The following is a 26,442-nucleotide window of genomic DNA, read 5'->3' as shown; positions in this document are numbered from 1 at the left end:
GTTCCTGCCTCTCATATGTCCTCTCATGTATATCCATACAGTGAAAAAAAAGAAAGATATTACTACCCCAGAGCACCCAGATATCCCTTCAGAAAGCTGCCAAATAGCACTTCAGCAAAGTATGTAATGGTAACTTAGGGAAGCTACCATGAAACTAGATAAACTTTCAAATCCATTTATCAAAGTAGTTATATTTCTCATTTCAAGGCAAGTGACAGATAATAAATATAGATCAAAGGAAGCCTGTCAGTATATAAAAAGTTGTATTAAATGAAAAATTGATTCACAAAATAGCATTATATATTTTATAGCCTCTTCAAAGCTCCTATTTAAAAACTGAGCTTTGTTTTCTACATCGAACTTTAACAGCTATCATATCACATAACTATAACCCTTGGGGAAAAAAATTTTCATAGATCTGTAGTGACTAGAGATGGTTCCAACCACAGTCCAGAAGCAGGACGTGAATCCTTTCAGATTCCAAGGGCATCTAAAATGAGATTTCAGTTGGGAGGTACAAACAAATGCTTTAATTAAGAAAATTCATGCTAGAAACCAGATTCAGTAAATGCCTTCAGCCATTCTGCTAAGCACACACAGACATTTTAGATTTCTTTTTCTGAGATGCAAGAGAAAGCACTTCATCTTCCCATCGTGCAAGAGGGATTCGTGGTGCTTCAGATCGTATGGCTCGGAAAAGCCACAGCTGTGGGCTTTGGATGCAGATTGTGCCACTTGGTAGGACAATGTTTTATACCAGATCTGACTGGTAACCAGCTCCTTGGCAGCAACACAGTCTTTGTTTCTTCTCCATTTTATGGTCTCAGCCCATGACCCCACTGGTGGTTTCCTTCACAGCTGCTCTTGGTAGGATTATCAGGAGAAAACGTCAGAGACAAGGCCTGTCAGTGTGGGAGACAAAAGCCCTTGCTGTGGGGAGGAACGAAGGACAAGTCAGATGGACAAAGCTCACACTGAGCAGCCAAGACTAGACAGGTGCGTAGATGCAGTCACCACTGTAGCTCCTGGGACAAAATAAACGGTGGTGCCGATGACCTTCACACGGTGCCTGCTCGTCAGTCCTTTGCAATCCACCAGAAGTGACAGTGACAACACGCGGTGTTATTGTCACCTTCCCCAGCTGGTTCTAGCCAACCTGGCTCCTTCCTGCACAACAGTTTTCTTTTTGAACCTGACAGCAAATATGGATTTTCTATAGAGTTGAAGACTAAAATTTGGCCTTCTTTGCAGATTTCAGAATGTACCTTGTCATTGCTGGCTATTTGATTCCTTCCATTCCTATAGTAAGAATTGAAATGTTACCTTGATATTGTGGAAGCTGAGGGAGGGATGTTGCATCCCCTAATATCTTGGGGATGTTCAACTGTCAAATTTGTACACAGTTTATTTGACAACCTATCATTATTTTAATAGTATTGTTTTTTATGGCAAGTGTCACTTTTTCACTTAATTTTTCAGGATAATTCATTCCTTGGACATATTACAGAGAAAATTTTAAATGTTCCATCCATTCCACATCTTATGCCTGAAGTTTTGTTAGAGTTTATTTGTAATACATAGAGTGAAATCCTAGCTTCTGATCTGGAAACAACAAATATTAAAACTCTACAGAAAACTGCATGATAATTTTCTAGCTTGTCAGGTCTAAAGTGCTTTATACAAAAGCATAATTTTACAGATTCTCCTGCATCTGAAAGGCTTTGTCAGGAACATATGTTTTAGACATAGAAAATACTAATAAAGCAAAGCCAGGAAACAGGAGAAAATGTGCACTTATAGGCAAGGTAAATAAAACTTTGCTTCCTGTAATGCCATGAGAAAAACAGGGAAAGAAATGACAGTCCTTTGGGGTTAGTTACTCAGTCCTTGTGCTAGCAAAACTGCATAAAACAATATTAATTTGTCTGTGATGTCTGCTGAGGTTTGCAGGTTTGAAGAGAAGCTAATGCAATGAGAGTTTAAACACACTTTTTCCTATCTTCTAATATCTAATCTTATCTAATCTTCTTTCAGTTTAAAGCCAAACATTGTAAAACATGCCTCTCCAGCTCTCTCGTAGGCTCCCTTTAGGTACTGGAAGGTGCTCTAAGGTCCCCCTGGAGCCTTCTCTTCTCCAGGATGAACAATTCCAGCTCTCTCAGTCTGTCTTCAGAGCAGAGGTGCTCCAGCCCTCTGACCATTTCTGTGCCCTCCTTTCAATGGAACCTGCAGGCAGATCCCAGCTGCCTTCCCAGCCTTGCCTTTAACTGAAAGTGCAGCAAGAAGTTCTCATGAGAGCATCCTGTAGGAACAGAGGAGTTTTTTCTTGTAAGGAAATGATATACTAGCTTCAATGACCAAAAGGGTCAAGCTTCCCTCTCTCCTGTTCTGCTCTATGCAGTGCTGTGGGAAAATCTATCCAGGCTCCATCAAATGCTCCACAAACATAGTGTGTCCAGAAGCTGAAGGGGCATAATATTTACTGCCCATCTATATTCTTCTTATTATTTTGTCTTATTAAAGCAGTTCTCTTGTGAAGACATTTGTTTTTCCTGTCGAGGTTCAGATAGGATCCTGCACCATCCCTCTCTTCTCTCACCTCTCCGCCCCCATGGAGAACAGCTTCCAGATGAACACAGTCTAATATCATCTCATTTAAAAGGGCACAAAATCACTATGCCACTCCCCAAAAATATCTCCAAGCATTTTTCACAGTGATGACTCCTCCAAAAGTAACACTCTAACATTGCATTAAAGATGGGAGCTTGAACTAACTGCCACCTCCATCCACTCTGACAGGAAGGCAATGCAGAATCCGTCTATTTGAAGAAGGCATAGGCAATTTACTGACAGGATAACAGAACAAAGCTTCCATCTGCATCCCATTACAGGTGCTGTGCTGACATCTATAAATTAACTCTTTCTGCTTCCTTCAATTGGAATTGCTCTTTTAAGGACAGCAGTAAAATATATTTGACTCCCAAATAAAGTGCCCTGTATAATTTTAGATACATAATGAATCATGGACAGGGAATACTGTGTTTTATATGATGTTCACTAGTAAAATAAGCAATCATTTCAAAACATCAGTGTAGATTAAATCCAGTTCTTAGCTTCTTAGAAAGTGAACCTCAGTACCACCAAACCCAACAGCTGGGATCACTGCTAGCAAGGTGAAAGCTGGGTTACCCTTTTCCTGTATATAATCCTTTTTCTTAGAGTAGCTGTGAATAGTGATTTTAATTAAGACTGACTGTTCACTATCCCAATTCTTCTAAATTTTCCTAAATTTTAGGCACTGGTTAATAATCGTAAAGAGAAAAATAGTAAGTCTGGTACACCCTAATTTAGAAGTGCTTGGCCTTGCATTTTTAATCTACTCTCATTAATAATGATCTTGAGCAGGTAAAGCCAACTTATGATGGTCAAAACTCTGTGCAGATACTTCAATTATGCAACTGCCTGATTCAGAAAGTCTTGTCAGAATATGTTTAATATTACCAGCCCAAGGCTATAAAAGTAGCTAACATCAAAATTGCCAGTAGATTACGGAAGTTTTTTGCCTCCAATGTCATGATTCATCCACTAGTATTTTTTGTTAAACAGAGTTTTAGTTCAGATTCTATTCTTCTGTTACTGACTTCAAGAATTAGTTACTGTTTTGATGTCAGGTGGTTATGGAGTAAAACTCCCCTAACTGTAGCAAAAGGAACAGTTACTCACTGATGGTAGTGTGGAATATTACAGAGAATATTCAGTTCAGCTCCAAACCTGCAGTTTACTAAGGTAATGCTTCAAATACTGTGGCTGGTTCATCAGCCACACAAAGTTCAGTAACAGAAAATTTAATTTAAAATTTAATATATTAAAGCACTAGTTAGGTACAACAGGGACAGGCTCCAGAGAAAAGGAAAAAAAATCTGTTTACTTGTACTCAGAGTACATTTCCACACTTTCTCCTATTTTCTCTCCCTGCTTGCATAGAAAACCTTATTTCCCTCTCAGATGTTCAGACTATGATGCACTGGGATTTTACATCATTACCCAGTCTGGTGGATCTATCATCCAAAAACCCCTTCCAAATGCAGGAAGGCTTCTCCTACCAATTTTAGCATCTGCAATACAGACAGGAAACATTAATATCAGGCTAAAAAAATCAGTAATGTCAACATTTCTAAGCTGAACTGCTTACGTTAAAATCATTACCAAGAGAAATTGGTGTAGGCACTGACATTAACCACTCTAAAGCCACATTCATTCTTCTGGGAGAAAAACCTATACATAGAGATCATTTTTTAGAATTAGGTACATACTGAACAGCAAGACCAGGTTTTTTATTAGCATGGCAAATGTAGCCAGCAAGATTCTGGATGGAAAAGTGCAGCAGCATCTGGGAATTTATGGAGCTGATCTGCTGAGATATGAGGGACTGGAACAGCAGTGTGAGTACCTGCCCATTCCTTTGTCAGGTAACTTGGTTATGAACATGTCTGTTCTGGTGAATATGAATTATTTATGCTTCATCCATAGTTTGTTATAGCAATTGTTAAGTAAGCAGATAGTTATGAAAGGTTTAAATTCACAGAAAAGGAACATGACTAATCCTCACAGGAAAACCAGGTTTGAGGACGTCAGACTGATTGTGCACCCACTGACATAGGATTAAAGCAAGCAGAAATCTGCATGCAGATTCAACCTACAGAAATATGTTCAAACACATCTCTGCATAATCTACCTGTACATGCAGGCAAACAGGCAGACTTACCTGCAAAGAGATAAGACCTATAATTACAGCGATGGCTTCACTTGATTTTACAAGCAATAGAGATAACCTTTGAGTACCCAGGCACTGGTGTGTGATAAATATCTATACAACAACGCAATGAGAGTACACACATCCTTACACAGCTCCAGAAGGTCATTCCTGCTTTACAATGTTCGGTCAGGATAGCTTCTATTTTGTGTCCAACCTCTTTATCACTGCTAGATAGAGTCGACCTAAATCCATGAAAAACTTATCCATAGATCTTAAAGCTCTTCATAAAGATTGATCGGTATTATTTTAGCTCATGGATGTGTAGAAGATAGGCCAAAACTCATGCAGGGGGCTACAAGTCTTTAACCACATGCAACTAATCACGCAACCCTTCATGCAACAACCCTAATTGAGAAACATAGAATCATAAAATCATTTTGGTTGGAAAACGCCTCTAAAATCATCTAGTCCAACCATTAACGTAATACTGCAAAGTTCTACTACTTAACCATGTTCTTAAGTGCCACATTTACATGTATTTTACATGTAAAATGCTGATTCCACCACTTCCCTGAGCAGCCTGTTCCAATGCTTGTCAACCCTTTCAGTAAGGAAATTTTTCCTAATATCCAATCTAAAACCCTGCTGGCACAACTTGAGCCCATTTCCTCTTCTCCTACTGCTTATTTCCTTGGGAGAAGAGACCAACTCGCACCTGGCCACAACCTCCTTTCAGGGAGTTGTAGAGGGCAAAAAGGTCTCCCCTGAGCCTCCTGTTCTCCAAACTAAACACCCCCAGCTCCCTCAGCCACTGCTCATAGGACTTGTGCTCCAGACCCTTTACCAGCTCCGTTGCCCTTCTCTGGACACGCTCCAGCACCTCCATGTATTTCTTGTAGTGAAAAGCCCAAAATTGGACACAGAACTCGAGGTGGGGCCTCACCAATGCCCACCCAGCACAAGAGGACAATCAGTTCCCTGGTCCTGATAGCCTCACTACTGCTGAAACGAGCCGGGATGCCGTTGGCATGCTCCTGAAATCCCAATTAACTTCTCTTCGTGTTGCGCTCTCTGCACGCAGCAGATTCACTTCGGGAAGAAACCACTAGAGGTCAGGCAGGATATAATCATGCCCGCAATGAGAAGGGAGATTGTTCAGAGTGCCATTAACAAGAGAAATGAGGGACCAGAGTGACACTTAGATTAAAAAAAAATAAAATTAAATATTGGCTACTTTTCATGTCAGGAAACAAAACTGTGCTCTTGAAAACTGATATATTCAAGACAGATCACATGCACTGGTATGAAGTTATCAGAGAGGAAACAGTTTTATTAGATAGAAAACTGGCATGCAGGTAAATACAGGCATTCTATATAAATTGAAGTTGATCACAGTAAACACAGTTGCTGAACAAACCCTCGGAAAGCACTCAAATCTACCCAAAGTTTACTTGTTTACTGTATCTTCAGTTGCCACCTGAAACAGGTTTTCCACATTGCTTTCATTATACAAAGGTGTGTCTGGACAGGACAATATGTAGAAAAACACTGTAATACTCTTTTTTCTCCTCTGAATAAGAAATGCAGTCCAGTCTTGGAATACGTGTAGAATATCACACTGAAATGAGCACAATTGTTCAGCAGCTGCTTCCCTGAATCTCCCACTCAGTTGTCCCTGTTCTGGTGAACTCCTCAGGGACATCTATTCCTTCAGTGGAAATGGATGAGTCAAGCCCATGGGCTCACACGTGACCACTCCCTGTCACAAAACCAGTGGCACCACTCAGTGGGAGAGCTGATCTGCAGCTGCCAGGGCCTCCTTTAGCCTCACAGAATTCCCTGGCCACAGGAACAGTGCTGCTTCTGATGAAAATATCCCTCCCCTCTGATATACCTGCTCCTATTTCCCTGCGCCCTCTACAGGGCTGTAAGCTCAAAGGCGAGGTAGCATTTTGTACTTCAGAGTATGTTTTAGAGAACTTCCTTAAACAATCATGTTTCTTTTTCCCCTGTGCCACTTCACTACCTGGTGCACTCATCATCCTGCCTGATTTGCAGCTGAGTACTCTAATAGCACTTCTATATTTCTTGGAAGCTTATTTCCTAGGAAGCATTTAAAATAATTCCACCAATCCTGACATTAAGGTAGGCTGAGTTATCAAAAAGAAGGCTACAGTAGCTTTGGTTTGTTTACTCATTTGCAAATAGCCATATTTGTTTTATCAGCTACCATATCCTGTGTGAATGGAAGAAATGATTGAAAACTCAGTAACATTTACTAAGCTTCACATCTAACTGTATCTCCTACATTCCTAATTCAGTATACATCTGCAAATCTATATTTAGTGATACCTGTCTCTGATAGCTCTGTCAAAACCAGCACATGCAGCAGAAATATCACTTTATTCAAGTTAGCCAAAATCTGTAGAGGTACTTGCCATCTACTGGACTGTGAGACAGTCTGAAGTCTGTAAGTTCTTAATGGTACCAGGCAAAAAAAGAAACACAAAAAATTTACACCTACTTGCCACAATATGATGGGAAATAAAAAAAGAAAAACATGCAAACATATGTTACTTATTAAAAGAGAATCTGCTAATCTTTTACTGATAGCTCATGTCATCTTTAACAGATATTAAAAAGTAAGTCCTACATCTTCTATTTAGCTGCTTCAATGTCAGAACCAACATTACACAAACTAGGAAAAACTGGGAACCTTTCTGTTCTGATTTATATCTCAACAGATACACATAATGTCTAATTGCTGCCTGTAATGGTGTGAACTTGTTTCTGAAGCTGTGGCTCATAGTGACTCCATTATTTGCCTCTTACCACTATGAACAGGGTCTACAGAGACAAACTGAAAAGTGCTACTGAAATCTGCTCTGGTTCCTGTGTCCCAGTGCATTTTATATATCTGTCATTGCTGTTTTAATACTTCTAAACCATATGCATAGCCAAAATCCATGCATACTTCAGTTTCCTTAGATTCAAACAAAAAACCACCCCTCAAAAAAAAAAAAACAACCCAACCAAACAAAACAGAGAGGGCCAAATGTTCATCATTTTCATGGAGAAGAGGAACAAGGAAATACACAAACACAGGAAAAGTCATTGTTTTTCTTGTTTGTATTTCTACCACCACTGCTAAGCCCTGAATTTCACATTGCATAGCAGCTGGAAATTGGAGAGTAACACCTGGTGGATGGATAGAGAAATAAATGTCACATGTCTGTGCACAGGCTTTATTATTACCATGTGCACAATGTAATCTGCAATTGCCTTTCAAACGGGAACTTTGAGAAAACACTCTAAATACTCAGTTGGGTGCTATTAGTGATTCTGCAAGATAAAGAAGACCATGCCAGAAAGAGGGAACAGATATGGGATAAGGCATATACAGCACGTGTTGTTTTATCCAGATAGGCAGTATTAACACACTGCTCCTAAACTGCATCCCCTCTGACAGAAACAGAGTAGGGACCTCCACAAGAACAGTGACAGAGCTCCTGAGCATATTGACTGGAGGGAGCAAAGCATGCATAAAAATGGCTCTGCCAATTCATGCTGGATGAGCACAAAGCATTAAGATTATCTATAGCTGCAGAAATATTCCGGGCATAGGACTCTCCCTCTCCTTTTCCATGCTGAGACTTTAGAACTTCATGAATCTGCTAAGGAAATAAACAGAAGTGTCCATTAGCATATGCTTGGTTAACTGACAGGACAAAGAAACCGTAAGAATCAGGAGGGGCTACAATAACCAGTCTTTTCCATTAGTGAGGGTAACGCAGGCACTTTGGGAGGCACAGGACAGCATAGTGCAGAGGCACCTGAGCTGGCTCCACTGCTGCAGCCAGGCATCTCCTAGGATAGAAACAGCAATGCAGATGTGTGCAAAGGGCACACAGTGATGGAGAGCTGCAGTCTGTTAACAGTGGTGATGGCTGTACCCTGTCACCGTGCCTGTCGCCACTAACATCAGCAGCTGTGCTCCTGGAGTGTGACATGCACACAACATGAGCAATCTGACAGAACACACTGAGCATTACTTAGCTGTTCTCACTATTAAGGTGAAAGATAAAATTTTAAGCCATTTCAATTTAGGATGGCATTTAGTCCTTCCACTACCTGCTAGGACAGTGAAGAATACAGCAAAAACATCCCTTGGGAAGACAGAAGGGGCAGCACTGCAACACAATATTGCTCCAGACTGTACTGTACCAGAGATCTGCTCCAAACTGAAAGCAAAATGTTTCATAATCCATACAATCCATGTAGCAAGATGAAATATACACCCACTCGAGGAAGCTATTCCCTTTTGCAAAAGGAGGCACAAACTCTTACATAAATAGGTTATGGCAAGAGCATTTACCACAGTTCCGCCTCTGTAAATATAAAGGGATAGCCCATGTATTAAATAGGAAATGGACAAGAGAAAGGGAGGAATATGGAAAGAAAGAAATACGGAAAGAAATACGGAAAGAAAGAAAGAGAAAGAAAGAGAAAGAAAGAAAGAGAAAGAAAGAAAGAAAGAAAGAAAGAAAGAAAGAAAGAAAGAAAGAAAGAAAGAAAGAAAGAAAGAAAAGAAAAGAAAAGGATCAAGAATGAAAAGGAAAAAGATAAAAAAAAACCCCAGCTGTTGCTTCAAAGTAAGGAAAAGGTGGCTGATTAGAAATGGACACTAAGTCGATATGGTTAGCTGAAAAACACTGGAGAGATCTCAAGCACGGCATTTTTAGTTGATATATCCTGTCTGATTTTTACAGGAAAAACACAACTCGAGACATGATTGAAATATAAATGATGTAAGAATATGGATAGTTATTGTGAAATAAGAACTTTTTCATTAATGTAGAAAACCAAACTTTTTCAGAGCTGTGCCACAAACAAAAATTTGTAGTGTGCCTAAGGCCTTTTTTGCATGTTTCCAAACATATTTATTTTTTGAAAGAAAGAGTGTGAAAAAACAGGATATGCTCCTTTTTTGTGAAGAAATCTACTTGTGAACACAGTATCCTTTTTTTTTTTTAATTCTCTCCAAAGGCATGTAATAACAACTATAACTAATTCCTTACACTTCTCTATTCTGCTTCTCATCATATGATTGTCAGGAACAACCACATCAACCATATATTTGTAATATTTTTCACTGATATAACATTCTCCACCTGAGATTCTCAAGGCTCTCCACAATTGTAGAAAAGTATTGAATTATGGATGTGAAAGTGAAGGCATAGGAAATTATGGCTGGGACAACTGAGTCTCCCTGTGGCACTGTGTGACTGTTATTGCCTGTTGTTTGTTAAACAGTCCTAGTGAACAAAGCAAAAACTTGTTCAAAATAAGGAAGTTATTGTCCTTGCCCTGATATTTATACAGAGATATGTGGCTTATCAAACACATTAGTATGTTCAAAATATTCCTCAAAGTATTAAACTATATAAATTAGCACAAACATACATAACTGAATGAGGGGGGGTTTGTGTTGTTGGTGGGGGTTTTTTTAAATTTTTTGGTTGGTTGGGGGGTTTTTGGTATTTGTTTTGGTTTGGTTTTTTATCCTCTGATGCTTACCAGACAACCAGTATAGCTGTGACCAGCCTACACTAGACCAGGACCATACTGCTCTGAAAATGCACATCTCAGGGTGGAACCAGAGGTCCCTACTTTATTATGATACTGAGTGGACTACAAGCATAAATTTTTCACTAGTGTTTCCAAATGCTCAAATATTAAATCCCCTGTGTATAATCTGTATGATTAATTTGGACATTCTGAACTTGAAAACTGTCGTTTCGATTAAAGCAGATTTATTCCCCGCCTCATAATCAAAACCTCCGTAGTTTCTAGAACAATGACAGTTTGCAGTACACACACAGACTATACACACTGTAATATCTGTGCCCAATACTCAGGCAGCTGCATTTGCTTCTACTGCCTACTGCTAGACACATAAATAGTGATCCATAAAACATTCAAAGAGTAGAAATACAGCATACTTCTGCTTTTTTACATGAGTGAAATAAATGCTCATCTCTCATTTTTTAGCTTAAGATACTTGAATGAAGGTCGTTCATCTTGTGACTTGGGTTGAAAGTGGAGAGTTTCAGATAGTGCTTAACACACTTAAAATATGAGACTCTTTCAAAAATAGCAAGATTTGGAAGCCAGCAGTCAATGTCTCTCCCATGTTCAAAATCTTGCCACCATGAAAAAGAGAGTCTCAGGAAATTCTTAGTAAGGCTAAGGAAACCCTAACACACGACGAAGTACATAGTCCATGAGTGGAAAATTGCAGATCTAGCAAGCAAGAGATTCTGAGGCAGCTTCTTTGAAACTTTTAGGCATTTTCTTGTTTGTTTGTTCTACTTCTGGTATTACCCAACCTCTCCAGTCCTTCTTTCACCCAACATATAAATGACACACATTTATGCTCGCTTTCCAAATGCAACTTTCACACAGACACTTTTTCTGAATTAGGCTAAAAATACATGCATAGGTGTAATTTTTTTTTTCTCAATGGCCATCATTTCTACAAAAGGCAGAATTTTTCTATCCAATTCTTCCATAAAGAGCTGGGAATTTTCAGTTTTCTAAATGCTTGTAAAATTCTAGAAATTCACTTATGGTATTACTCTAGGCAGCTGAGAAAATGCAATAATAATAACAATAATAATAATAATAATAATTATTATTTATTTTCATTTAACCAAAAAAATCACATTGGTATCACTTTTAGTAGTCAGTTGTTTATTGCTTTAACTAGGATTGCTGTGAGGGAAATGATGTTGCTTACATTTCCTCTTTGTTAGTATCAGTCCCTAATGCATCCAACTCTCATTTGCTTACTAGCAGAAGATTTCACCTTTGTCAGCACTGCACAGGCTGCTGCTGTGGAAAAAAAACCAAACTGCATCCTATTCAGCCTCTGGCCCCAGCAGCAAAGCTTTGGGCTAAGTTCTCCCGATTGTGATGCTCATCTATCCTGAACAGCCCCTTGCTTTGGAACAGAGATGTGTTGACACTCACTGCCAGCGTGGCACAGTTAAATACCCTGATGCTTGACCCTTCATTGCAAAAGTTTGCTTGAAGGCAATTCCAGCCTCCAAAGGAAAATCAGGGACTGATCCTTTTCAGTCATCCCTTGTGAGACTGCAGATGGAATACTGCTTCCAGGTTTGCACTTCCCGGGGTAAAAAATGACAAGGACATATTGGATTGAGTCCATTGGAAGATGACCAAGCTGATAAAATGACTTAAACAACTGACATGTGAGAAAAAGCTCAAAGGAATTGGCTTGTTTGGCCCTGAGTTGACAAGGTTAAGGTAGGGGGATCTTACTGCTATCTTCACCCATCTCATGAGAATACATAGAGAAGATAGAGAGAAAAAACATTCATGAAGAGGTAGGTAGAGGATAAGAGGTAACAAAAAGTTACAGGAGTGAAATTTTGATTAGAAAGAAGGACTTTTTGTTTGTTTGTTTTGTGAAAGCAGTCAAACATCAGAATCAACTGCCAGAAAAAGTTGTGGTTTCATCACACTTTGAGATACTCAGAACTTGACTGGTTCCCCTGAGCAGCCTCATCTAAATTAGCCCTGCTTTGAGCAGGGATTAGATCAGGTAACCTTCAGAGGTTCCTTCCAATCTAAATTATTCTGTTTCTAGAATTTTATTACTTTGATTTAGAGAAATAACAGAGATTATCAAAAGATAATTCCTTGAACTTCCATTTCCTATGAACTGCTCCTGAAAAGAGAGATTATATTATAGAAAAGAAAGGTAACTTCTCTTGTGTGAGGCACAAAGATTTTAGTTCACTTTAATCATGGAGAATAGAATAATGTAACAGTGACTTATATGCATACTCTCATAAATAAAAGAAGGTGCAGTACTTAGATGTGAAATAAATGATGAAAACTGTAATAATGAAAGAATGGAAACCTACAGCCAAAAGGAGACTTGTACTCTGTGTTAATAAATAAGCCCAGCCTGGTTATTTATTATGGGTCAGACTTCCAAACCATTATTCACCTTCTGATTTGGCTGAGAGTATTTGTCAGATTTGGATGAATCATCCTTTGGTTCAGTTTTCAGAGCCAGCCCCTTGTTTAGCAATTGCTAATTGTGTTTACTAAACAGTGTGCAAGGAAAAGGCATTTCCACTCCATGGGAAGATGCATTTCCACAGAATTACACCCTTCCTCACCACCAAAGGGTGGGCCCCAAGTGACTTTCCGAGGTCCAGCCTCATTGGGATTCATGAACACGGCCCACAGAACTGGCGCTGTATGTCTGACTTTGTCTGCCTCCTCTCCTATTTCAAGTTCAACAATGAATACAGTCAATAATTGTTGAGTTTCCCTGTCTGCAAGCCTTGCTTGACCTTGGGAAAGAAAAAATAACTCTTATTTCCTTTTCCTTTCCACTCCCTCTTCCTTCAGTATAAATACAACAAATTAATAAACAGAAAGAAAATCAATTGTCCAATTTTCACCCGTCACTCCTAGATCTCTTGTGTCAGTCCCATAACTTTATCTAGGTTGCTATCTGTCACTTTTATTATTTTCTCCTCAACAGACTGAAATCTATATGATGATATTTTATATTACTGCTTGGCTGTTGTTGCTGAACTAACAACTGTTGTGTATGAATTGTTCAGGATTACATAAAGGGAATATAATAAGTATGAGATCAAACTCATGTTTTTAAATGGGACCAATATGTATCAAGTCTCTTTCTTGGATTTTTATGTTGTGTTTGTTCTTTGGGTTTTGTTGGTTTGGTTTGATTTGGTTTTTTATTTGGATAGCTGAATTAATTAGATTATCTTTTAGTCTGTTTGTGTACTGTATTTATGATTTATACAAGTGGATACATTATAGAATACCAACAGTGTATAACTGACTTCAACAGTGAATTCCAATTTGTTTATTGAAACAGAGTGGGACACTTTAGCAGTAATTTAGGACTTCAAAACAGAGCTTAACCAGTAAGCAGAAAGCTGAATTTTATCTCAAAGGAAATAACAGGGCTAGAAAAGACACAGTTCATTGATCTAGCAGTCTTCCTATGCTTTAACTCATTATCATAGAATGACAGGTTCACAGAATCATAGGATGGTTTGGGTTGCAAGGACCTTAAAGATATATCTAGCTCCAACCCCTGTGCCACGAACAGGGACAACTTACATTAGAACACATTGTGCCAAGCCCCATCCAATTTGGTCTTGACACTTCCAGGGATGGGCCATCTGTTAACTTCTTTGGGCAATCTGTTCCACTGCTCCATGACCCTCACAGTAAGGAAATTCTTCCTAATCTGTGCATTTTCATACTGTCTCCAGTCACCTGGAGGTATTCAAGGAAAGACTGGATGTGGCACTCAGTGCCATGGTCTGGCAGACGTGGTGGTGTTAGGTCACAGGTCGGACTAGATGACCTCAGAGGTCTTTTCCAACTAAACTGATTCTGTGATTCAGACTGGCCACAGTCACTGCAGAGCAGCTCCAGCTCCAAGGGTGCTTGGGATGCTGTTTGCCAGGGGGGATTAGGAAGAGCAGCTGCCTGCTGGCAGACAAGCCTGAGTCACACAACAGGCTGCATGTTCCACAAGCAAAACATGTGGCTTCGCAAAACAGATGCAACCGCTGAGTGCCAACATACTAATTAACCACCACATCCTTCCTTTCATGTCTTCCCGCTGATGCTTTAGAAGCATTATGGTAATTATCCGCAGCTCAGAGCCTCGGGGTTTGCAGAACAGCTATTCAGACACGCGGTTTCCTCAGCGGGAGCAGACTCCGAGGCCGGAGCCCGCGGCCCGACCGTGTCCGGCTGAGCTCGGCAGGGCCCGGTCATGGCGTGCCCGGCACAGGCCGCGTCTCCATGGCAACCGCGGCCGGCCGGGCGGGGCCGCGGGCGCATGCGCAGCCCTCCCTCCTCCCCCTCCTCTTCCCCCCCCCGCGGTATCTGGGGGAACGCGGGGACGCCCGCGCGCGCGCATGCGCCCCGCCCCCCGTGGGCCGCGGTCCCGCGTGGGCGTCGCGGCGGACGGGCACGGGAACCGGAAGCGGAAGCGCGGCCGCGCGCGAGAGAAGCCGCTCCTCGCCCCGGCGGGCCCGCCCGCGCTGCCTCGTGCCCGGCCCGGCCCCGCCCCGCGCTGCCCGCGCGCCTTCCCGCGCTGCCCCGTGCCCGGCCCCGCCCCGCCCCGCCCGGCAGCCGGGGAGGGGTTCCCGCCGCCCGCGCCGCCGCCCGCGCTCCCGGGAGCTGCCGCCGGCCCCTCGCCGTCTCGCCCGCCCGCGTCCTCCTGCCCGGCGGCCGCGATGTCCGACAAGGAGTTCATGTGGGCCCTCAAAAACGGAGACTTGGATGAGGTGAAGGACTACGTGGCCAAGGTAGGAGGAGGCGGCGGTGCGGGGTGGGGGAGGCGGCGCTGCGGGCGGAGGAGGGAAGGATGTGTGCGCAGCCCCCGGGATGGGGCCGGGGCGGCGGGAGCCGCGGCCTGGGCGGGCACGGGCGCTCGCTGAGCTCTGTGCGGAGCTGGGGGCCCCCTCCCCCTCCGCGGGGCCTCTCAGTTCCTGGGCTTCCTCCTTCCCTCCTGCCCCCAGCCGCCCCTCGCGCCTGCCGGTGGAGTTATTCTGTGTCAGTACGTGAAACTTAAATGGATTGACAGCCAGGATCCCAGCCCTGCCTCGCTGATCTCGTGTGGATTTGTGGCCTCGGTTTGGTTATCCTTCCCCCCTGTGCCTCGGGGCTCATCCTTAATAGGGTGATGCTAAGCTACCGGGTGTGCTGAGGCTTAATTCATTAACCTTCTGGGAAGTGTGTTGATACCTAGTTAGGGCGAGTGCTGCAGGAACAGCAGACACCTGTGTGATGGTTGAACAGTCCTCAGGTACGTGGCAGTATTTGAAAGCTGCATTCTGTCCTCATTTGCCTTCTCCTGTCACTGAGGTGTGTGGGAAAAGTGCATAAGAGCAACATTCTGCTTCAGTGAATCCTTACTGTTCAGGAATATTGTCTGGGAACTTTTACACCAGAGCAGAGGTATACATATAATTTACCTGTAATTATTTAGATCTTCAAACAAGTCAGTGATTGTCTTTGGGAACTTGACACATGCTGACACAACTTGCCGTGATGATTTAAGTCCTTTCTACTCCAGCTGTCAACTCACAAACTTGTAGCGCTTCTGGCAAAAAGAAAAGTGTGCAAGTACTTCTAGCTGCTTTAGTACAAAGTCCAACAGCTTAGCCTGAATAGTCTTCTCTGACAGTTCCAGCTAAGCTTCTGGACTTTGCGTCGAAATGGCTGTGCACTCACATGCTCTGTGTATAAAGTTCTTGAGGAAGTAGCTGGGAATAATGTAATTATCCCACTTCAGCTGTTTGCTAAAGGCTGTGTACCTGTGTCTGTGTAATAAAGTTGGGTAGTCCATTAGTATGTCTAATATCGTCTCAGATCTGGGGACTTGCAGAGCATGTCATTAGCATATTTGGATTCTTCCTACAGCTTTTAAAGGATTTCCATGTGAATCTAGAAAATTCACTATACACTAATAATTACTGGATCCTTGTGTATCTTTTGCTGAGGCAATAACTTTGGCAATAACTGTCTTGGTTCAGTTTATATCTACAAGTTCACTACAGTACTAATTAGAAAGCTTTTTTTATATTCCCACTCTTCCTGAGTGGCATTGCGACTCGTGTAGCAAAATGGATTTATGTGATCACTCTTCATCTGCTTCAGTGCAGAGTCAAATACTTGGTTCCATCTGCTACTGAAGGAGGCTTGAACCAGCCTGGATGCTGCTGTAGTAAAGAGGCTGAAGGCTGTCATCTAACTGCACTAATGAGGCAGAAATCCTTAAAAGAGAGATACTTACTGGGGTTAGATGATTCGAGTAAAAGAGGCCTGCAATCCTTGAGCAATCTTACGTTGCTTGTAATGTAGAAGGTGAATAAACTCTGGGAATTTTCTGTTGGTTTGTGATCTAATTGTAGTCATACTTTTCTCCCACTTGGAAGTATGTGTTCTATCTTCAGTTGTTAACCTACAAGAAGTCAAATGTTTTCAGTCTTTTCTGTTTCTTTGACAGACTGTGGGCTAGTAAACTCTCAGGCTGGTTTCCTGTGGAAACAATGCTTATATAAGCAAGCTTTGACTTATCCTCATCCTTCCTAGTGGTTTGTTAAATTTTTTTGTCTAATTTTTTGTAAGTTTTACAGAGGCGCAGGTAGGTGGGTTTTGGGAAGGTAAATGAAATAGAGGTAGATGCCTTCAGGGAAGAAAAGAGTACAAGAATGAGTTTATGTTTTACTGTACAGCAGGAAATGTACATTGAAGAGGGGCAAGAGAACTCTGTAAATCATCTGAATGTAGGAGAAGCCTCAGCTGGAACTTCACATTCTCAGTTCTGAGATTAATGAATTATGTGAAGGCAAATCATGCTTTGGTAGCTAGAGTTCTCAGGAAAGTGTTCTGTGCTGTATGTTCTTTCTGACTTTGTTCCTTATCAGTTATGTGGCTTCTGCTCCCTGCTGCTTTCCTGCTCTTATGTATGATTTCATGTTCAGGAATTTTACTTATATAAACTTTGCAGTGGCAGAAATTTCCTCTCCCTGTAATGGGGGAGGCAGTCATATATCTTACTGACTTCATTTTCGTAAAATTCTTCCTTGTCTATCTTCCTGAAACTTTTGTTTCCCAACTTCTCATTTGTTTGGTTTCTTGTTCTAGTCTTGTTTCCTCATTATTTGTTTGGAAACAATACAGCCTTTAACTACAATCTTGCAGCTTTTCCAGCAATTACCACATGAAGGGTTTGACCTCTGATTTTGTTTCATGTGTGAATGGCAAGGCTTGAAATGCTAACTAGATGAACCTGGGTGGTTTAAAAATAATAGTATAAATGGATGTTATCAGCGGGACTGTAGGAGTTGAACTCTTAATCAGCCATGACTTTTCTTCACTTGTGTGTAATAAGCTGTGGAGGTTCTGTCTTTAGAGTCATCTCTTTTGTTCTTTTATCTGAGGTTTGGTTAGTAAGTACCAGGGAGAATGTTTCTGCCACTTCAACAGTTCCTGGACAAAGAAAGGATATAGAAACAGAAGCAAGAGTCTCCATTTGCATTTTATGTATTTCTACATAGGGATCTTGCATTCTCCTGAACACACTTTCTTCAGGAAAAAAACTTTTCACAGAAAGAGTAGTTCTGAGGGGTGGCAATGAAACAGGCAGTGCCAAATGATCCTGCTTTGTTGCTTAGCAAAAGACGTCTTAGTGCTGCTAGTCTGCGTTTGGCAGATATTGTTGGCTTCTATTTGATGAAAATATGAAAGATTATTTTTATCATTTGAATCGTCTTATAAGACTTCTTTCTGTTTCTGTAAGAGACATCATATTAGCATCTACATTTCTCAGCTTGCAACACTGTCAACTTTTTCTTTATGGTAAATGTAAATTTCTCCTGAAATACTGTATCTAGTGTGTTATGCCAACAGTTAAGTAGTGTCAGCTATTTTTATGATGACTAGATTAAAAAGTAGTTTTTACTGTTTGCTTTCTTTGATATCTTCCTTTTGAATATAGCCAGCATATGTTGGCTTCAGAGGTGCATACAGGAATCTAAGGGATTGAAGGAATTCTGCACTCTTCCCACATACATCCACTCAAATTTTTAAAATTCCTCAAGAAAGCAGAGACTTCCGTGGGAACAGATGAATGTGCAGTTTAATGGATGAGGAGGACCCACGCAGCTGAGAGAAATTTACCTCCCTCGAGGTAGGGAGTGGGTTAAAAAGTACTAGTTAGAAGAAGAGCAAGTTACATTAAGCCTACAGAATTTCTTAACATGAATGATGTTAGCTCTTTTTCCTTTTCTTTAGTCTTCTTCCCCAGTAGAATTAGATTAAACTATGCAGTTGCTTAGAAAGGACTTACTTCTCTGTCAGTATGTGCACAAAGCATTTCCAATCAGCAGTAGATTTGAGGCTACGTACAATTTCTCTTACTCACTAGGCATAAAGTTTGTGGCGAGATAAACTTAGATTTGTAGGAAAGGCTTCAATAAAAGTTTGTTCTGAAGTGATTTCATCTCCTGTAGCTTAACTGAGAATTCCCCAGTTCATGAGCTGCTTTAATCCCTTACATCGTTTCCTAAACCTACCACTGCTTACAGTTAAGTTTGGTAAATCAACTAACCTAATACCATAAGAAGATAGGACAGGCAGCCAAACTGGAAGCACCAGATTTTTACTGCTCAGAGGACTGGGAGGTTGAAGTGATGGTTGGCTGTGAAATGGATGTTTGTAGAAAGTGGTCTAATAGGCACTTCTGGTGTGGAGTCTTGTTTTTTTTTAAATAACAAAACAAACAAAACCAAATTCCTGGAGGATCTCTGGTAACTCATCTGGACAACAGCTACCACCTATGTTGAGAAATGCATATGTCTTGAGAAATGCATAAAACTTGGCTACTGCTATAAACTAACTAGAGTGGCTAAAATTAAAAAAAAATGTTTAGAAGCACCTTTTTGAAATAGAAGCAGCAGTCAGGGGTATAGTTAAGTGTTGTGAAAAAGAGAAGAGACTTCAATATATATCTGCAAGAAGAAAGATTAACATGGAGGAATAAATAGCTTTTAATTCTCGGAGGTAACCTCTGTTCTTTTCAGTGTCCATTCCAACGACTTCTACACCTTCAGTTACAAACTAAATGAAAATGAGTACTTAAATGGTTGCTATATATGGTGGATAACTTGGCTTACAGATAAAGCATACCACGGATACATTGAAATTCACCTTGTCTCACCATGCTGAATGCTGAAGTGTGCATTATTGTTATTATGGCTACATTGATACCTGGATTGCCTCTGGTCAGGTAACAGGTTTCCTGCTCTTGAGTGACAGCCTGAAAGCCTGTCTGGATTACAGTGCAGGGTAGCTACACCTCACTAGTATGTCCAGGAGCATATCAGAGCTAGCCCTGACCTGGGAGCTGCTGGACTGAGCTTTTTCCCTGTGGGGCCTCTTGGATGTCTCTGTATTGTAACAACAATTCTACTATGTAGGTTTGTCTTTATCTGGAGATTCTAGGACTTCTGTTATTTTCCACTTGATTACTGTTGAGTCTGCTGAAGTGTGATTGCTAAAGATAATTCTGTTTTACTGCTTAGTTCTAATTAAACTTGGTGTTCAATTTACATTTCGCAAATTTGAACATGATGACCTGAATCTTTCTTTTATGTAACAAGAGTTGTTTGCTACTGTAAGCTGCTGTTAGCAGGTTTCATATTCATGGTGGAGTTTCTCTTAACTAAAATACCAGGAATGTACTAGAAAAACTTTCAGAAAAACACAGCACGTCTCCCACTTCTAAGTAGTGTGTACAATAAAATGAATGAAGCTGTTGAAAACCACCTCTTCAGGATGGCTAATTAATTTCCACAGTCTGATCCAAGAGAGTCTGAGGACATGTGGCAAAGAATTATTCACAGATATTAATAGTTTGTGCATCAGTTCTTAAGTAGTTTATAGGAACAGCATGGAGTAACAAACTTGCCTGTAAACCTGGCATTGCAGTGGAATGTGTGACTCAGTGCCTGAATGAACATCCCAGGATTCTCAAATCTGTCCTCTTTGTGAAGATACAGATAGAATTGATTCTTCATCCATTTCAATTTGAAATGTAAATGGAGCTCATTCCAGCTGTGATCATTTGAATGATCATGAATCTGGAACTGCTAAATGTAGTATTTTCTTTGAGGTATTGATGTCAGGCTGTGGTGATTTTGTTCATTGAGTTCTGCTCTGAAAGTCTTGGTGGCTTTAACATATTGCCTAAGTGATTCATAATTGACCTTCCTATGCTTAAATACCCCAAGTTAAGTACTTCCTCACTTGATTCTGTCTGGGCTATTCTTACCATGCTGACTTGTCCTGTGCCTAATGTATGGTTGCTGCAAAAAGTAGAGTTATTAAGACCAGATTGTAATAAAACATTGAATTTAAACTTTTTTTTTTTTGCTGATGTGCTAATGTATTCCATTCCCTAAATTGAAAGCAAATTTTATCTCTGAAATGTATCCTGTTTTGTCCAAGTTTGTGGTATAGAGCATATGCATTCCTAAGTATGACAGTCAAAGTTGAGAATAGGTTATGAATAACAATCAGAGAATGCAGTGATGTGAGGAAAATATTTACTTCTACTACTGCTTTCCTTCTTTCTGCCCTCCCTTATTCTAACCACGTTTTTTCCTCTTGTATCAGTTTTATCTTTAATAAATCCTTGTTTTTCAAGCCTAGCTCAGTTAGTTAATTTTGACTTCAACAAGAAGGCTTACAGGAGATAAGCTAAGCTTTCTAAAAGTCCAAGAGAACAGTGAGTTCTCTAAAAGTCCAAGAGTTCTGCAGTGGTATGTATCTGTATCCATTTGGAATAGCATATGGAAAGTTGTGTTAGATGTGAAGATTGTGCATTGGATGTTGACTTGGGTACCATGGCATTGGTGACTCATGCAGGCCACGTAAGTAAAAATACTGAATGAGTGGGTCTTGCAGCAGTGTCCCAATGCATAAATAAGGATTCCTTTGAATAGTTCTCAATAGACCAAACAACTTCCATGTGCTTTTTCTGAAGGACCGTAGGCTTAGCTGGTAAGATACCAAGACTTGAAGGTCAAATATTCTACTTAAGTTCAAGGAGAACATCATGGACTCAGGGTTCTCATGTCCAAGAATTTTTATGTCTGATCAAAGGTCAGAAGAGAAAATTTAGGAAAGATACAGAAAACCTGAGGATGTATACAGCTGTATTGCTAAAGTCAGGGATACAGTTTTGTGTGCAGCATCAGTTGAGTTTAGAAGGGTTTTTTATGGCTTTATGTTTATGCTTGTTTGAACTTCTGAATGTGTCCATGCAAAAGTGTGAGCAAAGTTACTTCTTTCTACCTAATGTGCCCACTTCTCCAGTTGAAGGCTTGTGTTATTCCTAATTTTTCAACCCCTCTGTATCAAAATGAATGTTGAATTTCCCAGTACGATTCTGTGGAAAGAAGCAGTTGTCATTTCCATAGACAGATCTGTTGCTAGGACAAAAGCATGAACTGGAATTAATAAGTGCCAATAACTGACCGGTTGGTTATACAACAGTTGTTTTTCTTACAAGTTGCAGTTTCAGCAGTTTTGAACAATTAGATGTTTTTCTGCTTTAGCTCATTATGAGGAGGGGCAGGTACAAATCAGTGCAGCTCATATTAAAATGAGTTTAAAACCTTTATTGGGGGCAGGGTATGATATTGATTTCTTTTTAATAGCATACTGATGTTAAAGCCTGTGTTGATTGGGACCAGTGATGGCAAATTCTACAATCACATGCTAGAGATGGGGAGGGAAACAATACTTCCATTTAAATGGTTAAGGAACTGGTATCTGTAGTGTTGCTGCCTTGACTTGGAATGCAGTCAGTACTAATAAGTCTTACTGAACAAGCTACAGTTCTCCTCTTAATTCTCTGTTTCATTGGAATGTACTCGTGTGTGTTTTGTGGGGGTTTTTTTTGTTGTGGATTTTTTTATTTGGACTTCTCTTTTTAATAAAGACGAGGATAGCAAATAATTTGTTTCCTCAAAAGCAACTGAAATTCTGATGAAAGAGAGTAGAAAGGGAAAGAAAAATATGGTCTTGAAAACTCATAATGCACATGAAATACGGCTTTGAAGTAGCTGGGGGGACTTGGGGTTTGGTGCTTTTAGCACTTTGCCCATTTTTAGAGTCTTTGTTAGTATTTCTTATGCAGTGTAATTCTGTAGCTCGGTTCAGATACATTGTCTGCCAAGGGCATTGCATTTCTCCAAAGAAAGAATTTATGTGTCTTTCTTGCTGCACCAAGAATTAAAATACGCAGTTTTGTCTTCACTTGTATACATTGCTGCCTTCCTCGCTGGTTACAGGCCAGAAGGGAAATGGGGAAATCATTTTACTTAGCTTTCAGCCATGCTTTGGAAATCAAAGAGAGTAATTGCACGTGATGGCTAATAAACTGAGCAGACCAAATCATCACTGCCTGGGTGTTCTGGAGACGGCCCTGTCACTCTTTTCAGCCAAAGTTCAAAGAATGTTCTGAGTCAGTTTATACAACAAAATTGTGTGCTCAAAGTTTCTGATGAGCTAAGATCAAGTCTTGATAATTGCTGTTGAATGACTGATATTGTCGTTTCCCAAACTCTGGTCGTTTATGAACTTGCTTTTTAACACACGTGTGACCTATAAATTAGTGATTACCTTCAAGCAGGAAAGATGAGCTGTTAGGCCATTTGAGACAACAGATAGAGAGCTGTCCATAGAACAGTTACCATCAGCATCTCTCATTTAAACTGATTTGTTAATGACACTATGAAAGCAAATACCATAGGCAATAAATGTTTAAAAAGTATTTTTCTGTTCGTTCAAAAATACTTTCAGTGCTTGATTCAGGTAATGCAATTGAAAGTAGATGATTTCAAGTCCTTAAATAAAAAAGTTTAGGAGAGTTCCTGTGAGGTGCGATCTGCATTTCTCTGTATGCCCTGTATTAAAAAAAACCAAACAAACTCACAACAAATAACTTCAATATTACTTCTCAATAACTTCAATAATACTATTAACTGTTTCTTGGCTAAAGTCATGGATATTTAGCAAGGTTTAAAAAACTTGAATTTGGGTTGTGATAAAACCAGCAATTGTCTGTTATTTAAATTTATCTTGGGCATAATGGCAGTAAATATAATTACTTTCAAAATAGACTCCTCTAATGAGAGTATAATATGAAATATAGTCTTTAGTTCCTGTCCTGTGACAAGTTAGTAGACTGTATTTACTAAAGCATTTTCAACAGTAATTCTTGGAAATCTGGAGAAAATACCTTAACTTTTGTAGGTGGATTATTTCAAACTTAAAAGTGCAATACCAATATTTGTAAGTTTTAATAAAAGTATTACAGTGAAGCTGAATATTCCAAGCGTGTCTAACTGGTTTAGGGAGCCATTCTGTAGTTGTTAATGCATATGTTTTTAAGTATATACTGCTTAGAGAGCAGCATTTATTTTATGGATGGAAAAATAGCTCTTCTGATCAAGTTTTTTTGCTTCCGTGTTTTGTTGTTGCATTATTCCATTCACCAACTGCTTCATCATGTCAACAAAACTCTGTGTTAAGGCACACAACTTCTAGAACTCATTAATGCTGCTTTTGACATTTCGTATCTTTTTATGCATTGCTGAATGAAGAAAATGTAAATTCAATGTGCACAGGAAAATAATGCATGTTAATCTTAAAGGAATACCTATTTAGAAGCTAAGCTTCATTGCTTTGGATTTGATAGAACACTTGATTTTGCCTTGGACATACCTTTTGTTCATTTTCTGGAGAAGTAATTCGTGCTTATGGTGCTAAGCCCCACTTAACGCACTTGAATTCAGGGGTTTTTCAACCACAGCAATAATCTTTGGGAGGTACACTCGTCTTCCTGTTTATTCTGTCATATCTTCCTGATACAGTACAACCTGAGCTTTGAGAATTCACATTTATTATTGTTGCGGGGTCTTTTAATTACTGTGTCTTCAGATCATGCAGAGAATTCAAAGTATCAAGCTGGCATCTATTGAAACTGAAACTCAGTAGCTGGCGCCGAGTGTTTGCCTCAAAGGAAAACATCCACTTCCTGTTCATTCCTGGGACAAACATGTCCTGAGCAGTTTAATACAGAACTTGGATGTGGGTTCCTCCAGAAACTGAAAGTGTTTTAATTGGGAGTTAACAACTCAGTGCAGACTGCATGGTAATGGCTGGGATCCTTTGCTCAGCTGCTTAAGTTTTGGAGCAATTTCTAACATGTTAAGCTTGATTTTGTGTGAAACTGTAGGATCAGATGTTTTGTAGATTTTTCTGTTTTCATAGTGTTGTCTGTTGTCAGTTTGCTGATGGTATGGTACTGAATTACTGAGACAATTACTGCTCTGATTCTTGGTTTAGGTGTGGTTGATGGCTCCTGTTTAGAAATCATCTTGCATGCATGTGGGCTGGAATATCTTCTCCTTAGTATACCCTTAGAGTAGGTGTCATCCAAACCGCATCGTCCAAAATGCAGTGGTAAAACACAGCCTGGTCAGTCACTTCTGGAATGAAAAATCCAACGTTTTTAGGCCAGCCCAGTGTTGCCTATGAAAATGGACATTGCACTGTGTTCAGTAGATGCAGTACTTAACACATCTCTTTAAAGTGAACGTTAGGCTTATGTCAACTTAAGGTACAAAGCTGTTAGATTGATCTGCAGTTCTTTCAGAATTAATGGTTAAAGGCTTTTATTGATGTTTTGCCCCCATATCGTACCTGGTAGGCGAGTCCTGATGCTTTAACTGAAGCGTTTTAACTTTCACTCCAAATTCTAACAGTCTTTCTAAGCAGAGACAGTTTGGAAAGTGTCTGATCTTTGATTGTTTCAGTTCATGATCCAGAATATTTGGTGCGCTTTTATCAATTAAAGAGGTATCTGAACAGAGTAATAATACCTTTGTCTGCAACAGTTTATGGTGTCAGAACTAGTTGCTGCCATTACTCTGAGCTGTTGCCTAACTAAGAAACAAGTGCTTTTGGACCAAACTTATAGATGGAAATTCATAGGAGCTGAGAGAAGCTGCACAACTAGGCCCTTCATTCCTGTTTCATCCCTTGCTAGTGCAAGTAGTGAGTGGGTTACATTATTTCTCGCTCAAGTCTTGCACAGATTAAGGATTTTGGGAAGGGGAGAACAACTGTTTTCAATAACGTGTGTTTAGCACATCTTTGAAGCTGGGATTGTAGCACAAGCTTCTAGAAGCTGTAGCTAGGAAACAGTTGGTTCATTACTGTTCTACAGAACAACTCATGTACCAGGTTTGTTTGTCTCCCAAAATGCTGATACAACTGAAGCACAGATGGCTCAGTAGTTCAGTTTATTTAGCAGTTGTTTCTGGAATTGTATTCGTTTTACTGAGACAAAGGACTTCAGATTGCATTTGATTATGGTGGGTAAGCTAGATACTTGTTTTCCACTAACAAAACCTGAAAAGTAAGCCTTGGTAAGCACCTTTTTGTTGGCTTAAGCCACAACAAGTGTAGCAGTGCTTTAAAAGCTTTTCAGAGTTCTTTAGATACCATATCAAGACAGGCAAAATTCATCATCAGGTTCATAATTCATTTTCTTAACTTTTATAGACCAACTATTGGTGTTATTATTAGCAATTAAGGCTTCTCCTAGAGTAGAGAATTGCAAAGTAGATATCCATTTTTTACATGGACATCTACATCTGTCTGCTCTGGTTGTAAAACTTGCTGTAAAATGCCAACTGGGGAGACACACACTGTCCTCAGAACAGAAACCTCTTTTGGATAAACTGATGAGGGTCTTTTTGGGGGAATGTTGTGCTGAAATTCTTTGAGTAGCCTTTTTTTCATCTTTTTAAAAATGGAAACTCAGTTGGATATTGCAGGCAAAACTAATAGCAAATACTAGAAGTGAATCCAGAAAAATAAGGAAAATTTGATACTTGTGTCTGCAGCCTTTTCCGTAGGATTTAACTTTCTGTATTCAAGTTCCCTTCTCAACATCTGTTAACTTGGATTTGGTTTTTGATCACTATCTACAGGATTTTTTTGGTATTTCT

At 40.1% G+C, this 26,442-nt stretch overlaps 1 protein-coding gene across 1 annotated transcript in view; it reads left to right on the top strand.

Moving 5' to 3' along the window:
- The first annotated feature begins 14,953 nt into the window (after nucleotides 1-14,953).
- The window catches only part of MTPN (myotrophin), a 30,998-nt gene continuing 19,509 nt past the window's right edge, over nucleotides 14,954-26,442 (top strand). The window contains exon 1 of the mRNA XM_039570827.1: nucleotides 14,954-15,156. Within this exon, the coding sequence (XP_039426761.1) occupies nucleotides 15,085-15,156 (72 nt within the window). The 5' untranslated portion in view covers nucleotides 14,954-15,084. The remainder of the gene's footprint in view (nucleotides 15,157-26,442) is intronic.

This window comes from Corvus cornix, chromosome 1A, assembly GCF_000738735.6.
Source record: "Corvus cornix cornix isolate S_Up_H32 chromosome 1A, ASM73873v5, whole genome shotgun sequence".
In the NCBI taxonomy this organism is placed as follows: domain Eukaryota; kingdom Metazoa; phylum Chordata; class Aves; order Passeriformes; family Corvidae; genus Corvus; species Corvus cornix.
Note: the sequence above shows the minus strand (reverse complement) of the source record. Positions and strands in the feature narration are given on the sequence as shown.